This window comes from Saccostrea cucullata, unplaced genomic scaffold (genome assembly GCF_032062105.1).
Source record: "Saccostrea cucullata isolate Sc308-1 unplaced genomic scaffold, CSIRO_AGI_Scuc_v1 ctg512, whole genome shotgun sequence".
Lineage (NCBI taxonomy): Eukaryota > Metazoa > Mollusca > Bivalvia > Ostreida > Ostreidae > Saccostrea > Saccostrea cuccullata.
This window is the reverse complement of record NW_026935905.1, coordinates 93,732-118,588: the sequence shown is the minus strand read 5'-3', so window position 1 is coordinate 118,588 and position 24,857 is coordinate 93,732. Positions and strand designations below refer to the sequence as shown.

The following is a 24,857-nucleotide window of genomic DNA, read 5'->3' as shown; positions in this document are numbered from 1 at the left end:
ATTTAAAGAAAAATAATTTTTAAATTATAGTTGTAAAATTAAAAAAATAATTAAAGTGGTGGGGGGTGAAGAATGTCATAGTCCTTCCCATAACTGGCACAGACACATGTAGGCCTACCTGTAGACAATTTAATGGACATTACAACTAATAATTGAATTAAGGTAGGATTCTTCTCTGGTTTCTGACTCGATGAAACATTCAAAGTATATTTGCTTATATGTCTTATATATTGAGGTGTAAGGAATTTAAAAGACCATATTTTTCTTTCCTCATCACAATTGTACAACTTTAAATAGAAATGGTAAACTGCGTTTGAAAACTAGCAGGGACTATATTTTTGGCGGAATGGTGGCGTATGAAAATGTCTTCTTTTCTGCCTCTCAAAATTATAATAGAACAATGAATTTAGTTATAATTTGTACACAATCGAAGACTTGGAGAAATTTTCAAATGTAAGTTAAATTAATAATGAGGGACTAAACTTTCAAAATATATCAAATAAATATGATTTTCCAAACAAACTAGAACTTTTTTAGCCTTTAAACGCTTCCTATTAAAGTGCAGATCTGAGCCAAAAATCCATAAAAAGTATTTTTTCTCTCTTAGTAAACGATCAAAACTTTTCGTTTTTGTATCATTTTGTACATTTATAAGACTACTTTATCATATGTGAAAATAAGAAAAAGTTAAATATAGGAAGCATATGAAAATAACTAATATATCCTAAAAAATGATGAAAAACAGAGAAAATTCGGATTAGCCAATATCCAGTTAAGTTAAATTATTTATGTAAATTTGGTAATATATGCTATAGACCCGATATAGTAATATGTTTTTATGCAAAAAGAACAATCTTTAAACTTTTTAAATAGAAGTAGGTATCACATGATCGGCAACAGTATTTTTTTATTCTTAATGTCAAGGAAAAAGATAATGACCTTGACCTGACCTTGCCTCTAATATAAAACGGTCAAATTTAATTTCACTGATACTATCACTTACTGATATTGTCTTCTTGATTCTGTGAAAATTTCATTAATTTTGAAATATTAGAAATATGAGAAGAATCCTACCTTAAGGACCAATTAACATAACATTTCATTAATTTTCGAAAGTGTATTCATTACTTCATGAAACACTCCTCGGGATCGAGATTCAAAAAATTCCTACAAGGTTTTTCATGGCTTGCTCCAAGTTTCGTACTTTTTTGCAGATGATATGAGAATGTTGTGAAGAAAAAAGAGAAAAACGTTGGTTAAGTGACGAAGACCTCGAAACAAAGTATGCAAAATTATTCAGTGTAATCGAATATGCATCTCTGCTAGGGCTGGGTATTGGCCCGAGAATTCGTATTGCGATATATTGCGATATTTTAAAATGTACTGCGATATGTATTGCGATATTTTTAATGTAATAAAAATGGCATTTTCTTACTATATTTACTTTAATTTACATGCAGAATGTACACAACTATGATAAGTAACCAATACGGAAAAAAATCTTGTTGATTTCATTTTAGTTATGCTCTGAAATTTTACCACAAAACAACATCTGACTTACTGTTTGGCATAATAACAAACTTTTATAAGTCCATTTCTATATTTAATGACAAAATTCCTTAATATTAGCATATTGCCAATATATCGATATTACAAAATCGTATTGCGATACGATATTTTTTGTCATTGTATTGCAATATATTGAAATATCGATATTATTGCCCAGCCCTAATCTCTGCATAAGCATATAATATGTAATTGTATCATTTCCAGTCCAAACGTTTTCCAGTCGTTTTTCTTGTACAATCAATAGATTTTGTTACGTAGCTTAAATTATTCAAACAGTGCTCTATTTACCTACCTGAATTGCTTCGTTTGGGTATCAAAATGATAATCAAACTTCATTTTAGCAGGATTTTTCTCAGGATGTGCAACAAATCACATTTTAGTGTACTCATCTGAAATTGAAAACAACTCAGGAAAATATCATTCACTTAATTATTAGCAGATTCAGTACAATCTCCTAGGTTATAAGTTATATAGCTGCAGATCTGTAGCTCTCCGAAAAAAATATATTGATAGACCGGAGAGCTACAGTGCCACCCATTGAAAAAACTGTATATTTATTGAGCACAGAAAAGTGCGCTCGGTTCTTAATTAATTCTTCCAAATTCTTACCTCAATTGCAAATGAGGAAAGATTTCAAAAAATTCCTTTATCTGCTATCAAGTACTCTCGTAGTTGACATCCGAACGAAGCATATTGGACCGAATTATCTTTGAAACCAAAATGGCAGTATAAATAAGCGAAATGTTCGATGATTACAATATCAGGGTCAGGAGGACTATTAACAACAATTATGAGGAATTTTTGGTTGTGGAAAAAGCGAAAGAATATTTTAGGAACACACGGTTAGTAATATTTTGAGATTACAGTTTGAAAAACATGGAGAAATAAATCGAGAACCGAGCACACTTTTTTGTGCGCAATAAATATACAGTTTTTTCAATGGGTGGCACTGTAGCTCTCCGGTCTATCAATATATTTTTTTTCGGAGAGCTACAGATCTGCAGCTATAAGTTATATATCTTGAATTAGTTTTAAAGCATTAGAAAATTATTCAGAATACATATAGCTTAATTATGTTCTTTTAACGCACTTTTTTTAGATCTCAGGAGCAGAAGGCTCAAGATAAGTTGAGAGCTTTTCTGATTACATTTTGCAGATTGGGGGACAATTGCCCAAATGGGATATAAAAAGCTTTCTGGTGTATAATATTCCAAATGGGATATAAATGTACAGTGCAAAAAATGAAAATTGTTATTTTTGCTATAAATATTATCAAATTAGCATCAAAATTATTTCAAAATACTTTAAAAGGAATAATTTTATCTTTTGGTTAATTAACATTAGTTTTTCCTGCAACCTTACGGGTTGTTAGAATCCTCAAGAAGTTTAAGAACTTCCGAGGTGTCAATCTCTTGAACAGTGGGCATACATTATTGACATTATTAGCAAGGGTGCATCATCCTAAGCCATGGTTCAAAGTCTGCTTGTAGCTTTCTCCAACCCCTAGCTGCTTGATCTCCAAAAAGTGCATGTCGTAGTCTTGAATATTTACATCTGTATGCTAGCTGTGACATTATTTTCAGACAATGACGATGTTTGTTTCCATTGCAGTTGAAACTAACAACTGACATTATACAATTATTGCTGTGTTTTTTTTTTGGTCAATACAATGATTTAGCCATCTGAGGAGTACAATATTCACCGAGTCCTAGGGGATAAAATCTATTAATATAAAAAAAATCATACCTACTTACCGACCCACTCTAAAAATTATAAGTCTGCAACTGTAAACAAAGATTTTTAGCTCACCTCGACGAAGTGGAGATGAGGCTATGCTATACCCCGGCGTTGGCGTTGGTGTCCCAGGTAAAGTTTTTGGAGCGGGTCCATTCCCAAGGAACTATAAGCCCTACCTGGACCAAACTTGCAAGTTGCATGGATGATATATCTAGGGATGGACACTACTACCAGACTTTCTTCAGATGCTGGATCTGACCTACATTTTCATTCCCAAGTAACTATAAGCCCTACCTGAACCAAACTTGCATGGATGATGCATCTAGGGATGGACACTACCAGACTTGCTTCAGATGCTGGATCTGACTTATATTTTCCAAACAAGAGACCAGGTTAAAGTTTTGGAAACAGGTCAATCCAAATGAACTTGAAGTCCTTGATATCTGCAGTATTAACAAATCTTTGAATATTTGTTAACACTTTGCATGTTTTTCACGCTACATGCATAGAAATGTGTATATGCCATGTAAGGGGTTAAACACAACTTGCAAGAATATTGTTGTTGGGATAAATACTAGTAAATATTAAGAAAATATGATGTGAGATTTGCATTACTTACACTGATAACATTCGTCGAGGTGAGCTTGGTAATCTCTGATTACCTATGTTTTTATGCTTGGCCTCATACTATTCATAATATTTTATATATTCAATCTTCATTTTATTAGAAGATACTTCTGAAAAATATGAGAGGTATACATACATATACAGTCATTACAGTGTTGTTGTTTTTTTTGATAGATGGAGCACATTTTAAGGCCAGGTCGAGAATACTTTGCTGTGTCTGTCGATGCAGTGGCAGGAACAACATATGTCAGTGGAACAGAATTTGGCAGGAAATTCCTTTTAGAAAAACTGTCTCAAATAGCAGGAACAAATGTCTTCGCTGCATTCCTTAGATTCTGCAGAGAAAGACCTCAAGGTATTTACTTATCGTCTTGTGATTAAGTTTAATTTAGGTGGAGTATTATGAATTAAAGGTAGAAAATGAACAGGAAACAAGGATATAAGGTAAAATTTTAAAGTATTGAACTACAGAGCTGTTGAGATATCTGAGATGTATTGTGATGTATTAGATTTACAGTTGATAGTTCTCACATTCTGGATTTTATACCAAAATGGAAAAGTTTATGAAGAAAGTTTTTTGATGTAATTTGTGATATTTTCTAAATTAATTTTTAGGTCACCTGAGTAACTCAGGTGACCTATTGATATCCGTTTTCGTGCATCGTGTGTTAACATTTGAACATTTTCAGCTTCTTCTCTGAAACCACTGAACCAATTTCAACAAAATTTGGTATACAGCATCTATGGGTGAAGGGGAACAAAAATTTTGAATTTTATGGTCCCCGCCCCTCTGGGGCCTGAGGGGTGGGGCCAAAACCACTAAAATTATTGCAATCTTTAAAAATCTTCTTCTTTACTCCTGGACATCAAGCAGGCAAACTGTTGGCATGAATGTAATGAGCATTGAGTCCTCTACCAAAATTGTGAAATCCATGGCCCCAGGGTCAGGGGTTCTAGTGCTAGGGCGGGGCTATATAGATTATATAGTGAAAATGCATGGTTTCTTTTAAAATCATCTTCTCTGCTCCTGGGTATTAAGTAAACTAACTAAGTACATAGTTATGATGAGTTATGATGAGCAAGAGAGCCTCTTCCAAAATTGTGAATTTTGTGGCCCCAGGGTCAGGGGTTCTGGTGTTAGCCCGGGGCCCTATTGATTATATAGTGAAAATGCATTAATTCTTTGAAAACCTTCTTCTCTGCTCCAGGGTATTAGATAAACGATGTAAGTACATAATTATGTTGAGCAAGAGTGCCTCTTCCAAAATTGTGAATTTATGGCCCCAGGGTCAAGGGTTCTGGTGTTGGGCGGGGCTCTATTGATTTGTGAAAATGATAGTGAAAATGCATTATTTCTTTGAAAATCTTCTTCTCTGCTCCTGGGTATTAAATAAACTAACTAAGTATATAGTTATGATAAGCAAGAGTGCCTCTTCCAAAATTGTGAATTTTATGGCCCCAGGATCAGGGGTTCTGGTGTTAGGGCGGGTCTCTATTGATTACATAGTGAAAATGTACTAGTATTTATTCTTTGAAAATCTTTTCCATTGCTCCTGGGTTTTATGCCAATGATCCAAGTATATATATTTATGATGAAGAAAGGTGCATCTGACAAAATGGTTATTTTTTATGCCCCCTGGGTCAAGGGAAGGGGGGGGGGGGCATAGTCTGAAAATAAATTAATGCTTTGAAATCTGCTCTTTGGTACTGATCTACCTTTGGGTATTAAGTAAATAGAGTAAGCATGCTAAGTCTGTAATTATGATAAGCAATGGTGCCTCTTTCAAAATTGTGAAGTGCGAATTTCATGGCCTCTGGTTTAAAACACGAACCAAATTTAATTGTTTGAAAGTTGTTGCACAATACTCAGGTGACCTATAAGGCCCGTGGGCCTCTTGTTTGTTCTCTTAGGATTATGTTTGCATTCACTGAAGAATGGCTTTGTATGAAATGAAGATCTAAATATTTGCTTAAATTTGTACATGTTTAGTTGAACTGGTTTTAAGGGGAAAAAATTAATATAAACATTGATATACATGTATGTATATGAACTTGAAGAAGGGTTACCGTTAATTCTTCAAGATACCAGTAGTTGGATAATGGCATTATTCTGTCAGTTAGGAAATATTCATCTCACCCTTAGATGCTTATCCATCTTAATAAGGACCCTTGCTGTCAGTTTTTTAATTGTTGAATATTTACTGTGCTCTGGCTTCAGTATGCTTCTTCATGTTCTTAGTTCTTATGCCCCACCATGAATTATTCAATATTGCAGGTGCATAAAATGTTTGCTATGCCCCTGAATTTTCAGTCCTTCTGTGTTTCTTTCATTCATACTTCGAATTTAGCTCAACTGCAAACAATCTGCTAATAAGTACACATATACTATAGAAACAATTCTAGATCGGAGTGAAAAATTTTGGAATAGGAAGCTTACTGGTAATTAGCAATCAATTGCATGCTGTCATCTTGAAGTTGTCTTGAATTAGCTTCAGAATTATTTTATCAAAACATATGACACTGATACATTTTTTTTTATCAAAACATGACATTGATACAAATTAATTGCCAATCTGCAAGAACAGCAAGGCAAAAAATTACTCAGGCCTTCGGGCCTCTTGTTTTGGTACTTTGTCATCGAAAGTAAAAGTTTTATAATAAGAATATCTTGAAATTTTTACTGGGTGAGGTACATTGTATTGTAGGCTGTGCATGAACATAAATAAAAATTTTCTAAATATGAGAGTGAGCTTAAAATGATAACTTTTTCATTTAGCTGTTGGAATAAGATGGAGTTGGAATGTATCAACACTAATTATCATGCTATATACACATGTATAGAGTAAAGGGTATCAATTCTGTACACTTATAAAAAAAAAATTAAAAATTTACTCTTACTTTCACCACATAAATTTACCAGTACTTCTTATCAAAGAATCAAGGTACATGTACTAGTACATTGAAATATCTTTTCATGTTACCCTCACAAAATTAATATGCACCTTGAATGAGGCTCACCCATTGTCAATTTCCCACGAGTGATCTTGTCTTGATCCTGTGATGAGTTTAAAACAATATCACCCATGGGTACCTGATGATGGGCCATCAATCTCTTTAGTTTATTGTAAATTTCCAGAAAAGAAGACACTCTACAATGCGATGAAAGCTGCAGCTCTAAAATTAAAAAAAGCACAGAAAGTATTTTATCCCCTTGAGAGGTCTTCTGAAATAGAAACCGAGGAAAAGAAACTTGTAAAGATCATACCAGGAAACAGCAAGGAAATACTTGGTAACTGTCATTACTCCTTGGCAAAATACAAATAAGCTGATTGAACTGTGATATTTTTGGCCGTGGGGAAATTTTGGTTTCATAAGCATGTTTAGTCTTCTAATAATGCCATTATCCAATCATGATGAAAGAGTGTCTAATCATTTTGTCTACAGTAGGAAGTTAGATAAGAATGAGGTGTCAAACATGATTTTTTTTGGGGGGGGGGGTCATCTTAATTCATATGGTATCCTTCAAGTAAAGAGAAATGAAAAATAACAAGCTAAATCATGCGCGGATCTAGAGAGGGGGGTCGTGGGTGTCCGGGCTCCCCATGAAATTTGCAGAGGTATTACAGTAAATGTATATACTAAACCAAGTAAAAGTGACCTTAGACCCTCACCCCCCAAGTAAACGGTGACCCCTCCTTGAAAACACGGTTCTACATGATATTGGTATGAAAAGTCATTAGTATGAAGCTTTGAAAGTAATCCAGACAGTGTTTAGAGTAGGGCTCTATTTATTGAATACTGAAAATGCATTTATTCTTTGAAAATCTTCTCTGCTCAGGGGTATAAAACAAACTAACTATATACAGTTATGGCTTGAAAAACTGCAGTATTTTGGTGTCTTCTGCTTCTTCTTAAAGGCTGCATTGAAATTTCTTTTGACATTTTACTCATTATAGGGGTGTTACAGTATTCACCTAATTATCAAGATTATAACATTTCCAGAAAGTTAAGATTTTCAGCTTTGAAATAGACCCCTTTTCTAAGTTTCTTTGCAAGGGTAGTAGACCTATATAAAGAACAGTTCTATTAGGTATGTGTACTATGTTACTGACAGTCTAACCAACTGACTGACTAAAATTGACAGGTTATTCAAGTCCATAGAATGGTAGGCTTTATGTTTATTTGGGATGAAATCTTCTTTCATATTCATGTATGCTTTCTTTTCAGTCATTAGCAGCAAACCAAACAGAGAATCAACTAAAGGCTTGAAACCATATTCTCAGGTTAATAAACCTGCAAAAACCAGAAAGACAATTCATCCTTGTAAACATGGTCCACTTCCAAAACAGCGGTCATACTTTGAAAGTCTGCCCAAGTCAAAAGATGAACAGGCCAGGAAAAGAGAAACTAAAAACGAATTGGTTCGAACTTTTTTTAGAGGTGATCAGGAGAAAGAGAAAGTGACATTTTTACATGCTGAAACAAGGAGGGAGATTTCTTTGGAGGACTCTGGTGTTGAATTCAATGAAAACAATCTGGAAAGTCACCAGGATGAAGACATTCAAAATGAAGAAAATTCCGATATGGAAACAACAGAGGAGAATATAGATGTCAGCAATCCTCTGGTCAATACATTCTCGTTACAGAATGAATCACCTTCCTTCATACACCCAGTGCTGCCATGTAATGAAAATAGCCAGCCGACAGAAGGTAAGCATACATTTATTGTTTTTTTTTTTTAAATTCAAGACTTTCATACCATATTTTGAGAAAAGGATTGGGTAGATAAGTAAGTTTTTGGAAATTTTTGGATAGAGCATTATGATTCAAAATCATGATGTAGTGTGTTTCTGATCTTTCGACTTTGTTAACAACTTAATTTTTTAGTTGTATGAATAGCAAGTTTAGTTATTAAATACCTGACTACAGTTTCAAATAAAATTTTGGGAGAAATACATTAAATTGAGAATGAAGCCCTTAAGGCCTAAACAATCCCAATAAAAGATACTCAGGAGCTCTCTTATTTAATTGCCACTGGTTACCAAATTTGTCAGTTAAATTTCAAAAGGTCTTAAAAAAGCCTCATGTGGTGTGGATGTCTTTAATATCATTTTTATCAAATGGATGACTTAAACACATACATGCACATAAGTATCCAGCTAAAATTCATAACAGTGAATACTAAAGTATTCATGTATTCATAACAGTGAATACTAAAGTATTCATTTCACATTAGTCATGTGTACTATCATAATGTTCAGAGTTGTTTAAAAAGTTTGAATGAATATTTGTTCACTTTTCAGAAGTTTTTCAAGTAAAGCAGGAACCAGAATGGGATCTGGAGAATTTGGGAGATAACGGCCTAGGTCAAGAATTAGAGACTCAGACAAGCAGTGGAGAAAAGGAACATCAAATGGAAACAGGTACTGCCACAGTGGCTCTTGTACTTACATGTACTGTGGTACATGTGTTCACATGTATTAAGGTTGTACTTATAACTATTTTAGGATTGTTGTTTAAAGGATCAATTTGAAAACTGTTGTAATACAGTCCTTGGATGATAGGCTGTCTAATGACTTTTCATTACATGTATTTTGAAGAGAGTGGACAATTATAGATTTCTCCATTTAAGTTTTATGACAGAGACAGATATTGGTCATTACAAAATACAATAATTTTCTTTCCAAAAAAATCAAATTTTAGCTTTATTCTCCTGACTCTTCCTTTTCTAAATAACAAAATGAAGCATCAGTGTACAGAAAATGTTAATTTCTACAGGACATCAGGTAACTTTTGATAATATGTTTTCCAGAGACCAACACAGAGGAGTGTAATATACAAGACCAGGGTATAGGTGAAGCAAGCTCTACTATTGAAGAGAGTCTACACAGTACAGAGTTCAACGATGACCTGGTTATTAAACAGGAACCGGACTGGGAGGAGCCAGAGGAAGAGAATGGTACAATGAATCAGAGAAATGCTGAAGTGGGGACCAATACCAGCCAAGAGAATGACGATGATGAAAGCAATGAAACACCAGATGACAGCGAGGAGGAATCAGCTGAAGGTAGAATACTCATACTGTATACAGGGTTATTTTCGCCCCGTCTTATTTTCGCCCTTTCACACTTGCAAACAATTTTGCCCCATTTTAAATTTGCCCAATTATAGTTTTGTTTAAGAAATTAGACTGTATTCTTTGAATTCACCCCATTTTAAATTCGCCCAAATGAGAGTAGGTCAAAAGAGGCGAAAATAAAATGGGGGCGAAAATTTCCCTTTATACAGTACCTCATGTAAAAGAAACTTTAATTCATATGGGGCCTCTGTGTATTATTGGGAACTATTTTCCTGCTTATCTGGGCTGCTTCAAGATCCTAGCGGCTAGGTAGTTCTACATATAGCCACAACGGTATTGAACAATATGCTGGCCTAGCCATAACAAACATTAATTCATACATTGCAATCAGTAGGATCTAGATATCTTACCTTGAAAGTGTAAATTATTTTTGGCTTTACATTTCAAACAGAAGAAGACATGGATGATGAGACAGAGAAAGATCAAAATAGCACAGATAAAGATGAGGATACAGGTTTCTATACATGTAATGTAGGAGATCACATGTATTGTGTGCCACTACCTAACAATAAGGATCCTGAACAAGGCAAAGGTGACTGTTTACTTATACAACTAACTCTTTAAAATTTGCTGATATTCATTTTAAATTTTTTTAGATTAATATTTTGGACATTGCTAGACCTTAATTATCAAACTTTGTCCATCTTGTGCATCTTTGAACCCATTGGTTTGTTACTTATAAGAAAGTCATATTGACCTACTTTCTAAAAATTATGGCTATCTTTTCTATACAATGATCATGGAAGTATTCTCATTACAAGTTGATTGCAAAAAAAGACAGTGACGTGAGATATTTTATTACTTCTTTTTAACAGTACTATTGAGTGAAAATTAAAATTTTTCTCCCATGCATTTCATGTTTTAATTTCTGGATTGAAAACTTTTAAAGTATACAAATTGAAGAATTTCATACAAAACCAAATTGTTCACTGATGTAAGAGAGGATAACAAATCGCAAGATTTGCACACGTGTAAAGTATGCCAGGGGCATTTGCATCCCATAATTCTCATGGGTACAAATATACTTGTATGGAAATATTCAAAATGAAATATTTTAAATTATTATTTTTCTATATTGTTCCATCTATCTAATTGGAGCAAACTAGATCACATGATCAAGTATAAAAGTGGTATGGACTGGATGTTTCTATTTTAAAAATTTATAAACTCACTGTTTCTAAAATTGATAACGTTCTTCTGTGAAGCAACAATAGTGCTGATGTCACAATAGTATTTATAAACTTGATGTTTCTAAAAACAGATACTTCATCTGTGACGTCATAATGCATATGACATAACAATGCCTTATATGTGAAGGTACTGAGTATTAGAAAAAATATTTTAAGACATTTCTTATTGACTGATAAAAAATAATAAAACAATTGTAGCCTTTTGATTCGGTACAATCCTTAGATATATAGACCTTAGAGAAAGCATATCGACCTCGCACTTCGTGCTCAGTTGATATGCTTTCTCTAAGGTCTATATATCTAGGGATTGACCTCATCAAAAGGCTATAATTGTATAATATTTTTTTGTATCTTTCAAATTAGGAGAAAACAGGAGGATTAGCAGTGCTTTAATGAAGTTGCAGCAGGCAAGAGAGGAGAAAGAATCCAAAGAACAAGAGGAAGAGAAATTGAGACAAGAAGAGGAGGAAAAATCTAGACAGGAAGAGGGAGGGGCACAAGAGGAAACGGAGCAGGCACCAGTGAAGAAGGTGTATCTTTATAGATGTATGATTAGAAATCCTAAGACTGGAAAATTCTGTAGTGTTAGCAATCTGAAAAGGTATGAAGCTTTAAGGCAAGGTGCTCAAAAGGCAAAGGAGAAAAGAGTTAAAGAAACTAAAGTCAAAGCAGAGTCTAATGATCCATATACTGGTAGGTTTGTCTTTGAGGATCCCGAGTCTAAGACGGGGTATATCGTTCGTAAATTGGAATGGAAATGTCACTGTGGGCAGAAGTTCATGAGTCAGCATGAATTTGCGGAACATGATAAGGAATACCATAACACTAGGTTGAGACTGTGTGCTTATTGTGGAGAGTTTCTGGAGCTACGTAAATATAAATCTCATGTTAAGAAACACGAACCAAATACCAGAAATTACCAGTGCAGTTTGTGTGGCAATATGTATTCTACTGCAGTAAGTCTGAAACGCCATTTGGAGTTTTTACATGGAGGTAAAAAAGTACCCTGCAATGATTGTGGAAAAAGTTTCAAAAGTATGTCCTCGTATCGAAGACATTTACTAACTCACAAGAATATCTTAAATCACTTGTGTAACTACTGTGGCAAAAAGTTTATATCTAAGTATGCCATGGAGACCCACGCACGAGTTCATACTGGAGAAAGACCATTTGCCTGTGAATACTGTGGGCTTAGGTTTAACCACAATGTTAGTAGAAAAACACACATTAAAAAGGCTCATGCACAAAGTGTGCTTCAGGATGATGTAGCAGTTGAAGATTCTTGACTTAAAATCCTCTGAATTATATTACTTTGTTATTGTTATTCCAAAAAAGTTAAAAAATTTTTTTACTTGTACATGAATTTAATTCAAAGAACATACAAGTTTAACTATTGAAATAAGTGTTCTATGTTTAGTTTAAGATATTCAATATTTTGAAATAAAACTTAAAATCACTTCTGAGTTTTCTTTATCTTAGAAAATAAAGGAGCACAAAGTTCATGATGTTTACCAAACATTAATATCAGGAAATTCATACAGGGGTAGTCCATCTAATACTTGTTTGTGCAAATTGGATAAATTGAAGTACATTTTGAATTCTTTATATAAGACATAATCTTGCTCAGAATTGCTAATTATTTGCACATTCCATCTTTATAAATTATTATAATAAATGACTGTGATGTGCAAGAAAACTTGAAATATACCATGACTCTTTAATTTTAAAAACATTTTTTTGTACATTGAATTTATTTCAAAATAAACATCTCTTTTAGTTTATTATAAAGAAATCTCTAACACAGTATCTGTTCAAATGCTGCAAATTCATTATGTTGGAATTCCTCTCAGTATAGAAACTGGACATTTCACTTCATTCATATATTAATTGAATATGCATTTACAAATATAAAGTCTGAAAATTTGATACATTCACATCAGTGTAATTTGAAATGAACTGTCCCATGCGTGGTCAGTAAGAAATAGATGAAGCTTGTTTAAATTAAATTATGAAGATTTCATTCCATCTACATATTTCCTTCATATATTTATTCTTACTTGTTTGCCATCTTCAGATTTATATTTCTGGCATTGTGCATCCTGCTCGCTGTCAACATTTTGGTCAGTCCACCAGGTAACATGCCTCGTACTGCTCCCTGAACCAAAAAATTTCACTGAAAAACGTTTTGCAGGATTTTGCTATTGAGCCATAAAAGAACTAAGCCTCCAGGGTCAGGAAATTTTTTTAATCTATCAGATGCATATCGATTTTGTTTTGAAAATAACACAATAGCTTTCCTTGAGATCGTTTCACTTCCATACAATATTTTCAATATTCAAAGTATATAGGACAATTCTCAGGCAAGCTTGGACTTTCAGTAAGGCGTGGCCTTCATGACGTTACATGATTAGCATCTGAAATTTACACAGCTTTCATCGACTGTTGAAATTTACATGGGATAGAAATTCTTAGGTTACCGCCGAGGTTCCAAACTGGTCAAAGGTAATGCCCAGGAGAAAGCAAGGGGTTAAGGTCCTAGGCAAACTAGAAATTTTATTTTGACACACAATTTCCGACTATTTAAATCACTGTTAATATATTGTTTTTATATTATTAAATAAGTCATAACCCTGTTAACAAAATGCAGGCTTGTACATGAAGTATCATTTTGGAGATCAACCAGAGAAAACAAATACTAGTAGCTTATTTATAAAACTGTGAAAAAACCCTACTCAAAAATCCTATAATCCTATTTTTCGCACGCACTTGTGTTGGGGGGGGGGGGTTAGGTTCTGCCTTCACCCACAATGCTTGAAGGTAAGAATGTGTTCTGTTATTTGATGAAAGCATATTGCTTTCAGAATGCAATGTTCAATGTTAAATCAGTGTGATTAAATTCTTCTGTTTGTAAAGCGGGGAATTAGAATGGTATGCTCCTGAGATGCTTTTACTTCTTCAAAGTTCACCTGAACACATCTTGAACATCATGCTCTTCATGATGTTCAAGGTGTACTAGTTATACTTGTAAAATTCAATTGAATTTTATAAATCCATACAGATGGAGTGCATATCATACGTTGAGAAACAGTCCAGAAATAAAATAAAAAACAACAAATACAGAATAGAAAATTTTAAATATTTATTTTTTTTAAGACCTTATCTTATTTAGTGAATACATTATGTATTGCATGGCTAGCTGATGTTGAGGATTTCATCTACATTGATTTTAATGCATTTTTGACAGCAAATTACAATCATACATGTTTGCAAAGAATAATTTAGAGTTTATGTATAGATTATGCACATATGCATATATGTCAATCCTCTGAAAAATAGCACATGTACAAATATATACTGGCATCATGCAATGAAATGTAGATGAAGCATCTTGAAACTGAATTATTAAAAAACTTGAGCAACTACATAATTGCATGCTATTGACTTGATTAACATTATTCCTTCTTGTTGGCCAGTTTTTTTAAGTAAGCTTTCCTGGCTTTGTTCATCATGCTGAAGGTCATCATTTTAAGGAATGCTGTTGGTAACAATCCCGTTATTGCACCCTGTAATAAGTAATGGAGAATGTGTCACTTAGATATCATCAAATGTTGACATACAATTAAGGACATATGCAACATAGTTTTGAACAAAAGATTCCTATTCCCTGTTCAGTTGAAATGTTCTAATTACTGAAGGACTTTTTTGCTATTTTTTGATGCCCAAGAAAATTGTTCACATCCTCTGAATTAACTTTTCTTAAAAAAAAAAATACTAGCAATTTATATTGATCTGGACGTCTAAACTCCTGGTAATGTACACTGATTTCTTGTGCAAGAACGTTTTATGGTACTATATGATTTAAAATTGAGAATATCTTTATAGAAAATTTTTGATAGGAAGGGTACATTGTTGAGTTTGTGAAAATGTACATTGCATATGTTCTTGATCTGTAAATTTACAAGTTAAATGACTAATGACATCTTAGAATACATAAATGTACCTGCATGTTATGTGCCCAGTAGCCATGGGTAGCAACCGATGCACCAACAGAATTCAGGGCAGATTTCACGTAGGTGGTGGGACTAGGTGCAAATAAAGAGGGTTTCCTGATCTTGGACATCTTAGTTGCAACAAAATACGGCATCACACACTGTAAAAATATGTACAAGGTAAAGTACATGTTTGAAATTTAGACAGGATCAATTAATAAAACAAATTTTTATGCAATTCGTCAACGCAAGATCTATACAAATAGGCTACATTTCTGTAAACATGGTTACATGTATAATGAATGATTCAATGTCTCTCAATTTCTATTTGGTACGTAAAAAATTTGGTTTTATACATGACAATGTATATAATAATGATAATATGAGCCAAACTATAAAGTGGAGTTTTTTTCATAATTTCCTTTTTTATCTTAAGAGTACAAAAAAAACTTTAAAAACATACATGCATATGATGGCATTCTCATTTATCAAATGTTATGTGCATATGTATTAAAGTAAACTAATAATACCTGGAATCTCAGGACATCAAAATACATAATTATCTGATTTATTAATTTTTTTTATTTATTCAGATAAGTGCAATACCTGAACTCGAAGGACAACATACAAAAAATTAAACTTTTTTGACATACCTGACAAATAATTCCCTTAGATCCATACTCATCCTGTATACACTGGGAGAAGAAGGATACATAAGCCTGAAAACAAATACAGTGTATAGGTATGTTCAATAGTCAACACACAATTATATACATCTTATTTTAAACATACTTGTACCATAGTTAGTTGTGATTTCTTTTGTTAAAAGTGTGGGTTTTCTGTACATAACCCACACTTTTCTATAACTCCGCCCATCGAGTCGGGACAAAAGAACTATTTATAAAACGATCATGCACGGTTTTTAAATGAAACAATCATACGGGCTTGTTAGTGAAGAAAAAACTTCAGAAATCGCTTGATTTTTTAAAACATTTTTTTTAAATAGTGTAATGACCAGGGTAACGTAACTGACGTTAGCTAAGTAGATTCTAATATATCGTTCTTTTGATAACCAACAAAGGAAACATGGTACATACTTGACGTAAAAGCAAGTGTACACTACTGTACTTAAATGACATTTTCGATTGCGGATCTAGCCGATCAAAGATCTAATTTTCATTAAAATGAAATATACATAACCCCTAACAAACATTTCGAACAATTAACGTACAACTGTGCACGGCGAAGTTTGTATTAGGTTTACAAAAATTTAAGTTAAACCAAGTTCATAATAAATTTAAATTACTAGTGTGTAATTTTGAGTTTTTGACGATTGAAATTTACGAGAAAAAAAATCATATCAAATTAACATATATCATTGAAACCAAACTCGTTATTTTTTCAATTACATTAATCAAACTTATTAAACGGGCCTAGATATGTTTAATTTTTATGTCGCTTGCGTGGCCCATTGGTTAAAGCACCTGCCCTAGAGCCACGAAATAAGGAGTTGAATCCCACTGTGGGACGTGGAGACCTATAAAGTATAAACAGAGGTACCGTGTCGCAGAAGGTGTTGACAGGAAGATCCCTCACTGTTCAATGACCCTGAGTGCCGAGTATAGGGCAAAATTTGTAGCAAAATTTGAAAAGTATTGTATACAAATCACTTACCCTATATTCGATGGACGTGGTCAGAAGGACACGAAGAAGCATAAAATCATATAAAATCCAAATGCATCTTTGAAACAAAACACTTAATGTTTCCATCACACAAACCAGTCCGACCGAGTCCTAAGCTGACTTACATATGAATGATTTTTGAAAACTATGGTACAAGTCATTTACCCCATATCACACTGTTGATTATGTGTAGATACCCGATGGGCGTGGCCATAATGACAACTCGGGAGCTACGCTCCCTCGTGTCATTATGACCACGCCCATCGGGTATCTACACATAACCAACAGTATGATATGGGGTAACTACTACATATACCATAATAACCAGATGCATAATAAATCTGTATGATGAAAATCAAATTGTAATCATATGTAATTTTTTTATTTATTATAATGAACAACACTGTCTATTTTCTATTTTATCAAACTAATTTTAACAGCAAATCAGTTGGTTTCTTTTTATATGCATATATTATTTGCAACTTTATAAGGTTAAGAATGACAGAGAATGAAAATGGTTAATTTTGTATTGCACAAGACATTGCTCTATGGCCTGGTGAAGCAGGACTTGGTACCAATACTGAGGATATACTAGTGTCACTTACTAAAGAGAGTGAGCTGTGAGCAGAGTTGTAGAACTGTCCTGCAGCTATGGACCTATTGATCATATTGTCTCTTACTTTACCAATCCAATGAAAATTAAATGTTAGATCTGCTTGCATGCTCGATAAACTACCATCTAACAACATCCCATAGAGGGTCACGTCACAGGTCAAATTCTATCAACCAATCCTAAAAAAATCATTGTATATTTGTTGACGTAATCAAAGTCTTGAGTTCTTCTGAATTTGACCTCTGACGTGGCCCTCTGTTGAATGTTGTTAGATCTTAGTGTATCAAGTATGCGAGTGGATCTAACATCTTCTTTTAATTAGATTGTTACTTTCCATGCAGGGAATATTGTGAATAGAATTGTGGTCTCAGTCCCACACTGAGTTAAATTAGGTCAATTACCTTGTAGGTAGAGTTCACTGTGAGACAGTAGCTGGGCTGTCCCTCTAAAATAGAAGGACTGATAATTAAACATATAAATCACTCACCTTACAGGCGGAGTATACAGTGAGCAGAGGGGTGGGGTTCAGTCCTGCCGCAGAGGACAGGTTTATGACAGCACCTTTCCTTCTCTCTACCATACCAGGCATCACAATGCTAGTCATCTACAATGATTTACAGTGTAAAAACATTCAAACTGAAGTTTATATGTAGAAGACCTGAGACTTAACATTTATAAAGAAGTCATCTAAGTAATTGTTGCGGTAAAGTTTCAGAAAACATTGACATTTGAAAAGATCTTATATCCATTAATTGATAAGGATTTGAAACTCAGTATGTGCATTGACTGAGATTTTTAAAAATCCTTCCATACCATTTATACAAATTAATTCCAATATAATACATATATTCATCCTTTTAAAATCATGATTGTACAATGTATTGAACTATCGTAAATGCATTTTTGGAGACAATATAACATACCATGGTTACTGATGTTACATTAATGTTGATCATTTTCATACAAAACTGCAAGAAAAAAAGTTTGAAATAGATTGAATTGTTCCAAGGGATTTAAAAAAGAAAAAAGATATGATATATCTAGAGATCTGCTTAATCTAACAAACTTGGATCAAGATCATTTCAACACCTGGATGGACAGACTAATTACAAAACATGCTAAAGGGCAATTAAAGGTTATGCAGGGTCACTTATTTATGACTCCTTTAGTAAACTGTTCACAGACTGCAGCATTAAATAAACTGACCAAAAAAATCAGATTTTAATTATGAAAGTGAAACAAATGAAGACAAAATCAAAGTAGACTAATTTCTGTCTTTTATAATTGTCTTACCTCTTCTCTATCAGGTAAATCCAAAAGGTAGTTTGGGAAAGAATATGACATTCCTACATTGTTTACTGAAAAAAGGCAAAAAACAATACTTTTCAGGTGCTAGCAAGAAAAAAGAATTACATGTAGGACTTTTAAAAAATATGTCTTTTGTTAATACCTCATTTTTTTTTATTTTTACTTCCCAAGAGCAACTGTCATAAAGGGGACTGCATTCATTACAAGAAAAACACTTAAAGGAAATCTTTAATAAAGTGCCGCGCCACAGCATGATACGCCCGTCAAAAAATTACAATTTTCTTGAACAGTTTAGGTGCAAGAAAATCACATCAACCTTGCCCGTGATTCTAAGATTTCGATGATTTTTCCATTCCTTAAACTATTTATCCATCCCCTGTGATGTAGCCATCAATTATAATAAATATTACATCACTGATAGATTTCTGTGCTGGTTGTGTTAGACCTTGTCAAATGCCCATCATCAAATTAGTCTTAACAACTTAATCTATACCAAATTAATTTTGAAAAGAAAAGGCCGGCCATCAAATGACATATGTTACAAACTGACCAGCAGTTCTTCTGTCTAATCCCCAAAGGGCTGCTTAATCAGAGCGACTGAGACAGCTAGCCTTCCTACATAGAACTCATTAATTAATCTTTAACTGGATGCTTGTCTACTCATTACTACCAAGAGATGAATGGGTCTGCACTATCTACTATAATTTTTTTTTAAAAACATATAAAATACTCAAAGATTTTTTTTGGGTTGAGATTTAATGTCCGACAGGTTTTTATTAGCCGGGCTCATTGCTCGTAGAGCAATGCCCGGCTATTGCGACGGTGAGCAACAGAAAATGCTGCTTCTTCACCGCCAAATTGAGTTTACGAGTAAAAATATAGTACGTACGCCCAGCTGCTGTTGAGAAAACAAAATCCGTTCAAACACCTTAAGAAATAGTAAATCGAATATTTTTATCAAAATACTAAATTGTTTAACATTTTCCTGGCTCCTTTGACTAATATTTTACAAAGCGATTCAAAAGGTGCGAAAGGTTTTCATCAGGTATCCCTGTCTGCGTCATATTCTATAAATAAAGGTTGTACTATCAGGCTAACACAAATGCAGGGAACATCATTAATGACTTGATGCAAAACTCCCCGCTGAGGACACATCAGTGCATAGTCGTTTGACCTTAATTAATCTTGCTGCATCGGTGTTTATTTACTTCTGTTTGTATATAAAACCCCGAAACGATACATGTGATAAATATTTTACGCTGATAATTTCTAGCTATATTTTATTTAATTTTTAAAACTTTTTAATACTATACATGCCATTGAGATATGTTTGGTGTAACATATCCTCTAAACCTCTGAACTTGATTTTAAAATGTCACCACGGTCTTTGTTCATTACCCTGTAAATGAGCCCGGCTTTCAGTACATCTGAGTACTTTGATTAGTAATTCATATGGACATGTTGATTCAACCCCACCCCATAAAATTAGTTTTTAAATTAATAATATTACATAATATCAGATTAGTCTATTATGCAATATCAAATTAGTTTTAATTACTTTTCATCAAATTCATTTCAAAACTTAAGCTAGTCAACAAGAGCTATTTTTAATCAAACAGGCTTACCCATTTGCCCAATTCTCAAGGGATATAGATAACACCAATGCTCTGTCAGATAGCTCCTTGCACTCAAAACCCATTAATTTCTCTCTAATTTGACATGCAATTTTCTGTTATCAAAATTCTTCTTGACCAGTGGTTGATAATTACACTCATGGGAGACATGGGATTTTTCTAACATACATTATATTTGTTTTAGATTGCTGTCAAGTATATGCTTAAAAAAATAAGTATTTTCTTGATTTAACACTTTTTTAATAAGGACAGTGCAATACTCTTACATTATTTGGGATGTGTAAATGAATGGTAAAAAGACACATTTTTTATTTAAAATTCACTTAAATTAAAGGTCGCAGTGACCTTGAAATAGGTCGCGACACGCCTTCTACCTAAGATGCATAAACTGGCCAAGTTTGATGATTGTAGGTCTTATGGTTTTCTAGTTATGGGCCGGAAAGGATTTTTCCATATTTGGCTATAACTTCTTAATTAAAGGTTAGAGTGACCTACTTTTTGTGCGCGACACACCTTCTACCCAAGATGCATCAGATGACAAAGTTTGATAATCCTAGGCCTAGTAGTATTAAAGTTATGAGCCGGAAACGAAAAAGCTAACAGACAGACGGACGGACACGAAGCCTATAACATAATACGTCCCGTCTTAAGACGGGCGTATAAAAATAGGGATGTTATTCCTTTTACCCAGTGTTCCAATCTCCAGACCTGCTAACTGGTTTCTTATGGAATCATACAACTCCAGACCTTTGCTGAAATCAGCCACAATAATTCTAGTTTGAACTCTGCTCTCTTTTTCTGAAAACAAAATATCAAAATACTGTGTATTGTACTTGATTAAAACAACACAGTATTTGTCATGCACCATTGCAAAGAACAAGGTTCACTTTTGCCTTATTTGGCCCTGTGAATTTCTGAAAAACTGAAAACTGCAAAGTTTTAGTTAACAATGCAATAAAATATCAGTTAGATCTTTGGTGACTGCGTATCTATCAAATATGACTTCATTTTCTGGCTAGTCAATGCATTATGATGTCACGAAATGAGTCAATTTCCTCATATTCTGAAAAAGTCTACAAAACGGCCAATTTTTAAAGTTATTTTTTTGATATTTAATATAGAGCGCAACCTCTGATCTAAAATATGTAACTAGTAAATGATAGAACTGTTTTCGAGGATTGATGGACATGTTTTATTTTTTAGATCAGAGAGTGTGCTCATATTATTTTTCTTCACTGAAAGTACTCAATTATTCCTGTTTACCTAAAAATTCAAGAACATTGCGATTTCCTAAAGCCAGATCTCCAAGACCTGAAGTTTGAGGAGAAAATTTTTAATAGGAAATGAAAGCACCAAGTCTCTACTTTATTTTAATGCTTCAAATAGAAAATCAAGTGTTGATAAATTAAATGGTATATCTACAGGGCCATTTTATGCATAAAGTGAACCGACTTCTTTTATATATCATTGAATAGGTTACATACCATATGACATGTTAGTTACATACTATTGTGTGTATTGTATACATTAAATTTCTTAGGCTATGTTTTAGTACCTATTTCATTGGCAACCTCCTGAAGTTTTGCTTCTGAACGACTTATTAAAACAATATTGATGCCCTTTCTAGCCAACTGAAAATAAAAATAAATTATCTCAAATTATTCAGATGCGGGAATGGTAATATCAACTTCTAACACTTTTATAAACATAAAAACTGCTGTAAATATCGTACTTTCATTTACAATATTCAAATCAATTAATATATACATTGTTCAAATAATGAAATATTCATCAATAGAGCTTCAAATAAAATCATAATTTTCTATCATTTTTTATGACCAAAATAATTCTCTTCGATTTCATCAATCTGTGTTCTACGAATTACATGTACCTACCTCCTGTGCATAAGCTTTTCCAATGCCATCTGTTGAACCTGTAACAACTGAAAAGAAACAAAGAATAGGAAATCATTTTTTCTTATGTGTTAAAGGAAAACAATATATTTTATCAACTATATTTCCTCATTTCAAATTGAAATGTATCTTTTTTTCTTCAGTCCATTTAGTACACTATTCTTTTTAATGTTTGTACTATATAATTAAATACGCTGAATACATTGTCATTCATCCACGTTGCCACCGATGAACTTGTGCTGAAATTGCTGATTTAATATAATTGTAAAAAGTCTTAAAAATATAATCTCATCATCATGCAGTCCTACAGTTTTAAAATATCTTATAAATGCAAATATTCTGTCATATCAATTGGTGTTTTTGTTACCAGAGTGTAGTTCATTTTTATATGATTAAAAAATAAAACGATAAGACATTAAATTACTCTCTGAGGTAAAACATAATGAAATCAAAACAGAAAGAGTAATGATAGTGTTTATTGAATGTACATGTATTATGATTAAAAAATAAATGAGAGAAAGAGGAATATTATCTTTGCAGATATCTATATTTTCACATACAGGCAGTGAAGAACCCTATAGTTATAATATGCACATTTGCACTTTAATTCAAATACAACAAAGAATTGAAACAACCATGCAAGCCTACCAAGAAACAAAATGAGGAAAAGGTACAGATTTTAAGTATTTATAACTATGGTATAAATGTCCATGCTGATAATCCTATTACATGTAGATGATGTACTCTCACAGATTATATTTACAATCCTATCCTACAGTGAACTGTAAATACCGGATAGTTGATATCTGAATTTTTATCACTGCTCATTCTGGCCAACCCACTTAGTGGCCTGGAACATGTTTTTTTTTTTTTTTTTTGCCTAACAGTTGTTTTTATCTTTCCATATATACTCAATTGATAAGAATGTTTCTACACCCAAGTTGTCATTTCCCTTTCCTGACAAACTTAGGAAGTGGTAAATTCCTGAGAAATGTGTCAATAATTTAAATCAAGACCAATGTTGGGAGGATTTTTGACACATTTCTCATTAAACAAACATAAATCTAGCTGCATTCCCTTAACAAATGAAAAATGAATTTATTCAAGGGCCTGTTCTCAAAATTCTTCTTTTCCCCAAAAAATGAACCCAATGTCCCATAAACTTAATTTGTTCAAAGTTGGGGGGGGGGGGCATGCCGTGATCAGGTCTGAAAATCTGAATGAAATAAACAAAATTTTATTGATTTATTTTCTGATTTACAATTCAGAATAATTAAGTAAATGATCGATCTTATTCATCAGAACTAGAAGTGTTTATTTCTATTATCATATTGCAATAAAATTTGTCAACTGAATAACTGAATGTGATAAAAGGTAGTTCATTTCCAAATTACAAGGGCATAGGCCCAATTCTCAAATTGGAGTAGAGAAAATCCCTGTTGTTTTTTTAAACTGATATTTGTTTAAAAGAAATGCAAGTACACCCTATCTGGCAGCCGCGGCCTTGAGTAATAAATGATTAAATGAGTAAATACACGTACGTATCATTACCTGCCCATGATCCTAATTTTTTGAAATTTGTAGATCCAGCAAAAACAAGTGATTTCAATGCTTTGATTACATTAAATGCAACTTTAAGTGCTAGATAGAACGCTGCAACAAGCCCAAACGTCGCAAAATATGCCGAGGCGTCTCTACCAAACACATTGTTGATCATGGAGCTCGCCATAGCTGCGGTCAAAGTGCATGTGGAATGAATGCCGATCCCGACGCTAAAAATCCGATAATTTGAGAATCTTCATACATAAACCATGACAACAAAATCAATCTTGCACAAAGATCACGACACAGATGCCTTAGGTACAAAGCCTGTTTCCTATTTGATATTTTAAGAGAAAAAGACATGATTTTCAAACGAACAACAAAACTTTTTTATGAAAAAACTGAAAACTTCCAATTTTTCCATGTTTTCTATCGTCAGTTTTTCTTTAGGTACCATCTTCATTTCAATATGGATTTTATGTCACCTACCAGAATAATTAAAAGTAGAATCGAATCCATTACCGCTTCCTAAAATTTGATAAGAGGAAGCGGATATAAAACATTTAATTTTAATTATAAGTTTGCTAATTTTATGGTCGATACACTAACCTTGTTTAGCAAATAGAATAGGACATTATTCATTTAGTCGAATATTGACTGATGCTTTTTTCCGAACAAATTATTTGGCTACTTTTTCACTTTTTTCAGTTTGCCAGATCACAACTGTTCACAAGGATCACACAGCGGGTGTAACTGGTAACTGGGATGCTCACTCCTTCATGGAATCTGATCCCACTTCTGATGTTTTAGATCTGTTTGCTCTGCTCCCAGTTTGTATTCAATGGACTTTTGAGCCACAAAGATTATTCTAATTGATATGAAAATCAAACATGACATGAATGAAAATGTCAAA

General features: G+C 33.2%; 2 protein-coding genes across 5 annotated transcripts; one reads left to right on the top strand and one right to left on the bottom strand.

The window, feature by feature from the left end:
• The first annotated feature begins 1,179 nt into the window (after window positions 1–1,179).
• Window positions 1,180–12,716, top strand: LOC134244178 (zinc finger and BTB domain-containing protein 47-like). Of its 4 annotated transcripts, none has more exons than XM_062726445.1 (8): window positions 1,180–1,282; window positions 4,108–4,288; window positions 7,070–7,222; window positions 8,161–8,643; window positions 9,237–9,356; window positions 9,746–10,000; window positions 10,467–10,604; window positions 11,626–12,716. In XM_062726445.1, exons 2-8 carry the CDS (start codon window positions 4,108–4,110, stop codon window positions 12,546–12,548), a joined length of 2,253 nt encoding a protein of 750 aa, XP_062582429.1. In that variant the 5' UTR covers window positions 1,180–1,282; the 3' UTR covers window positions 12,549–12,716. The 4 variants fall into 4 exon arrangements, with proteins under 4 accessions (XP_062582429.1, XP_062582427.1, XP_062582431.1 ...); XM_062726443.1 differs by having other exon boundaries at window positions 10,464–10,604; XM_062726444.1 differs by having other exon boundaries at window positions 1,192–1,251; window positions 10,464–10,604.
• A 1,670-nt stretch (window positions 12,717–14,386) lies between these two features.
• On the bottom strand, window positions 14,387–24,148 carry LOC134244177 (very-long-chain 3-oxoacyl-CoA reductase-like). Its single transcript, XM_062726442.1, has 10 exons — window positions 23,954–24,148; window positions 22,385–22,431; window positions 22,045–22,120; window positions 21,177–21,287; window positions 18,841–18,905; window positions 18,471–18,515; window positions 18,035–18,151; window positions 15,905–15,970; window positions 15,263–15,412; window positions 14,387–14,825 (listed from the first exon to the last, which is right to left on the bottom strand). The coding sequence occupies exons 1-10, from the start codon at window positions 24,129–24,131 to the stop codon at window positions 14,715–14,717; spliced, it is 966 nt and encodes a 321-aa protein (XP_062582426.1). The 5' UTR covers window positions 24,132–24,148; the 3' UTR covers window positions 14,387–14,714.
• Window positions 24,149–24,857: the final 709 nt, after the last annotated feature.

What these genes read in the sequence shown, in the direction of transcription:
- LOC134244178 (XM_062726443.1), top strand. Translation starts at nt 4,108, where the DNA reads ATGGAGCACATTTTAAGGCCAGGTCGAGAATACTTTGCTGTGTCTGTC. An exon ending in AAATAGCCAGCCGACAGAAG is followed by an intron (nt 8,644 to 9,236) that starts GTAAGCATACAT and finishes TTCACTTTTCAG; the next exon opens with AAGTTTTTCAAGTAAAGCAG. An exon ending in GGAACATCAAATGGAAACAG is followed by an intron (nt 9,357 to 9,745) that starts GTACTGCCACAG and finishes TATGTTTTCCAG; the next exon opens with AGACCAACACAGAGGAGTGT.
- LOC134244177 (XM_062726442.1), bottom strand. Translation starts at nt 24,131, where the DNA reads ATGGCGAGCTCCATGATCAACAATGTGTTTGGTAGAGACGCCTCGGCA. An exon ending in ATGTAACATCAGTAACCATG is followed by an intron (nt 18,152 to 18,470) that starts GTATGTTATATT and finishes AAATCATTGTAG; the next exon opens with ATGACTAGCATTGTGATGCC. An exon ending in CTAAGGGAATTATTTGTCAG is followed by an intron (nt 15,413 to 15,904) that starts GTATGTCAAAAA and finishes ATATTTTTACAG; the next exon opens with TGTGTGATGCCGTATTTTGT.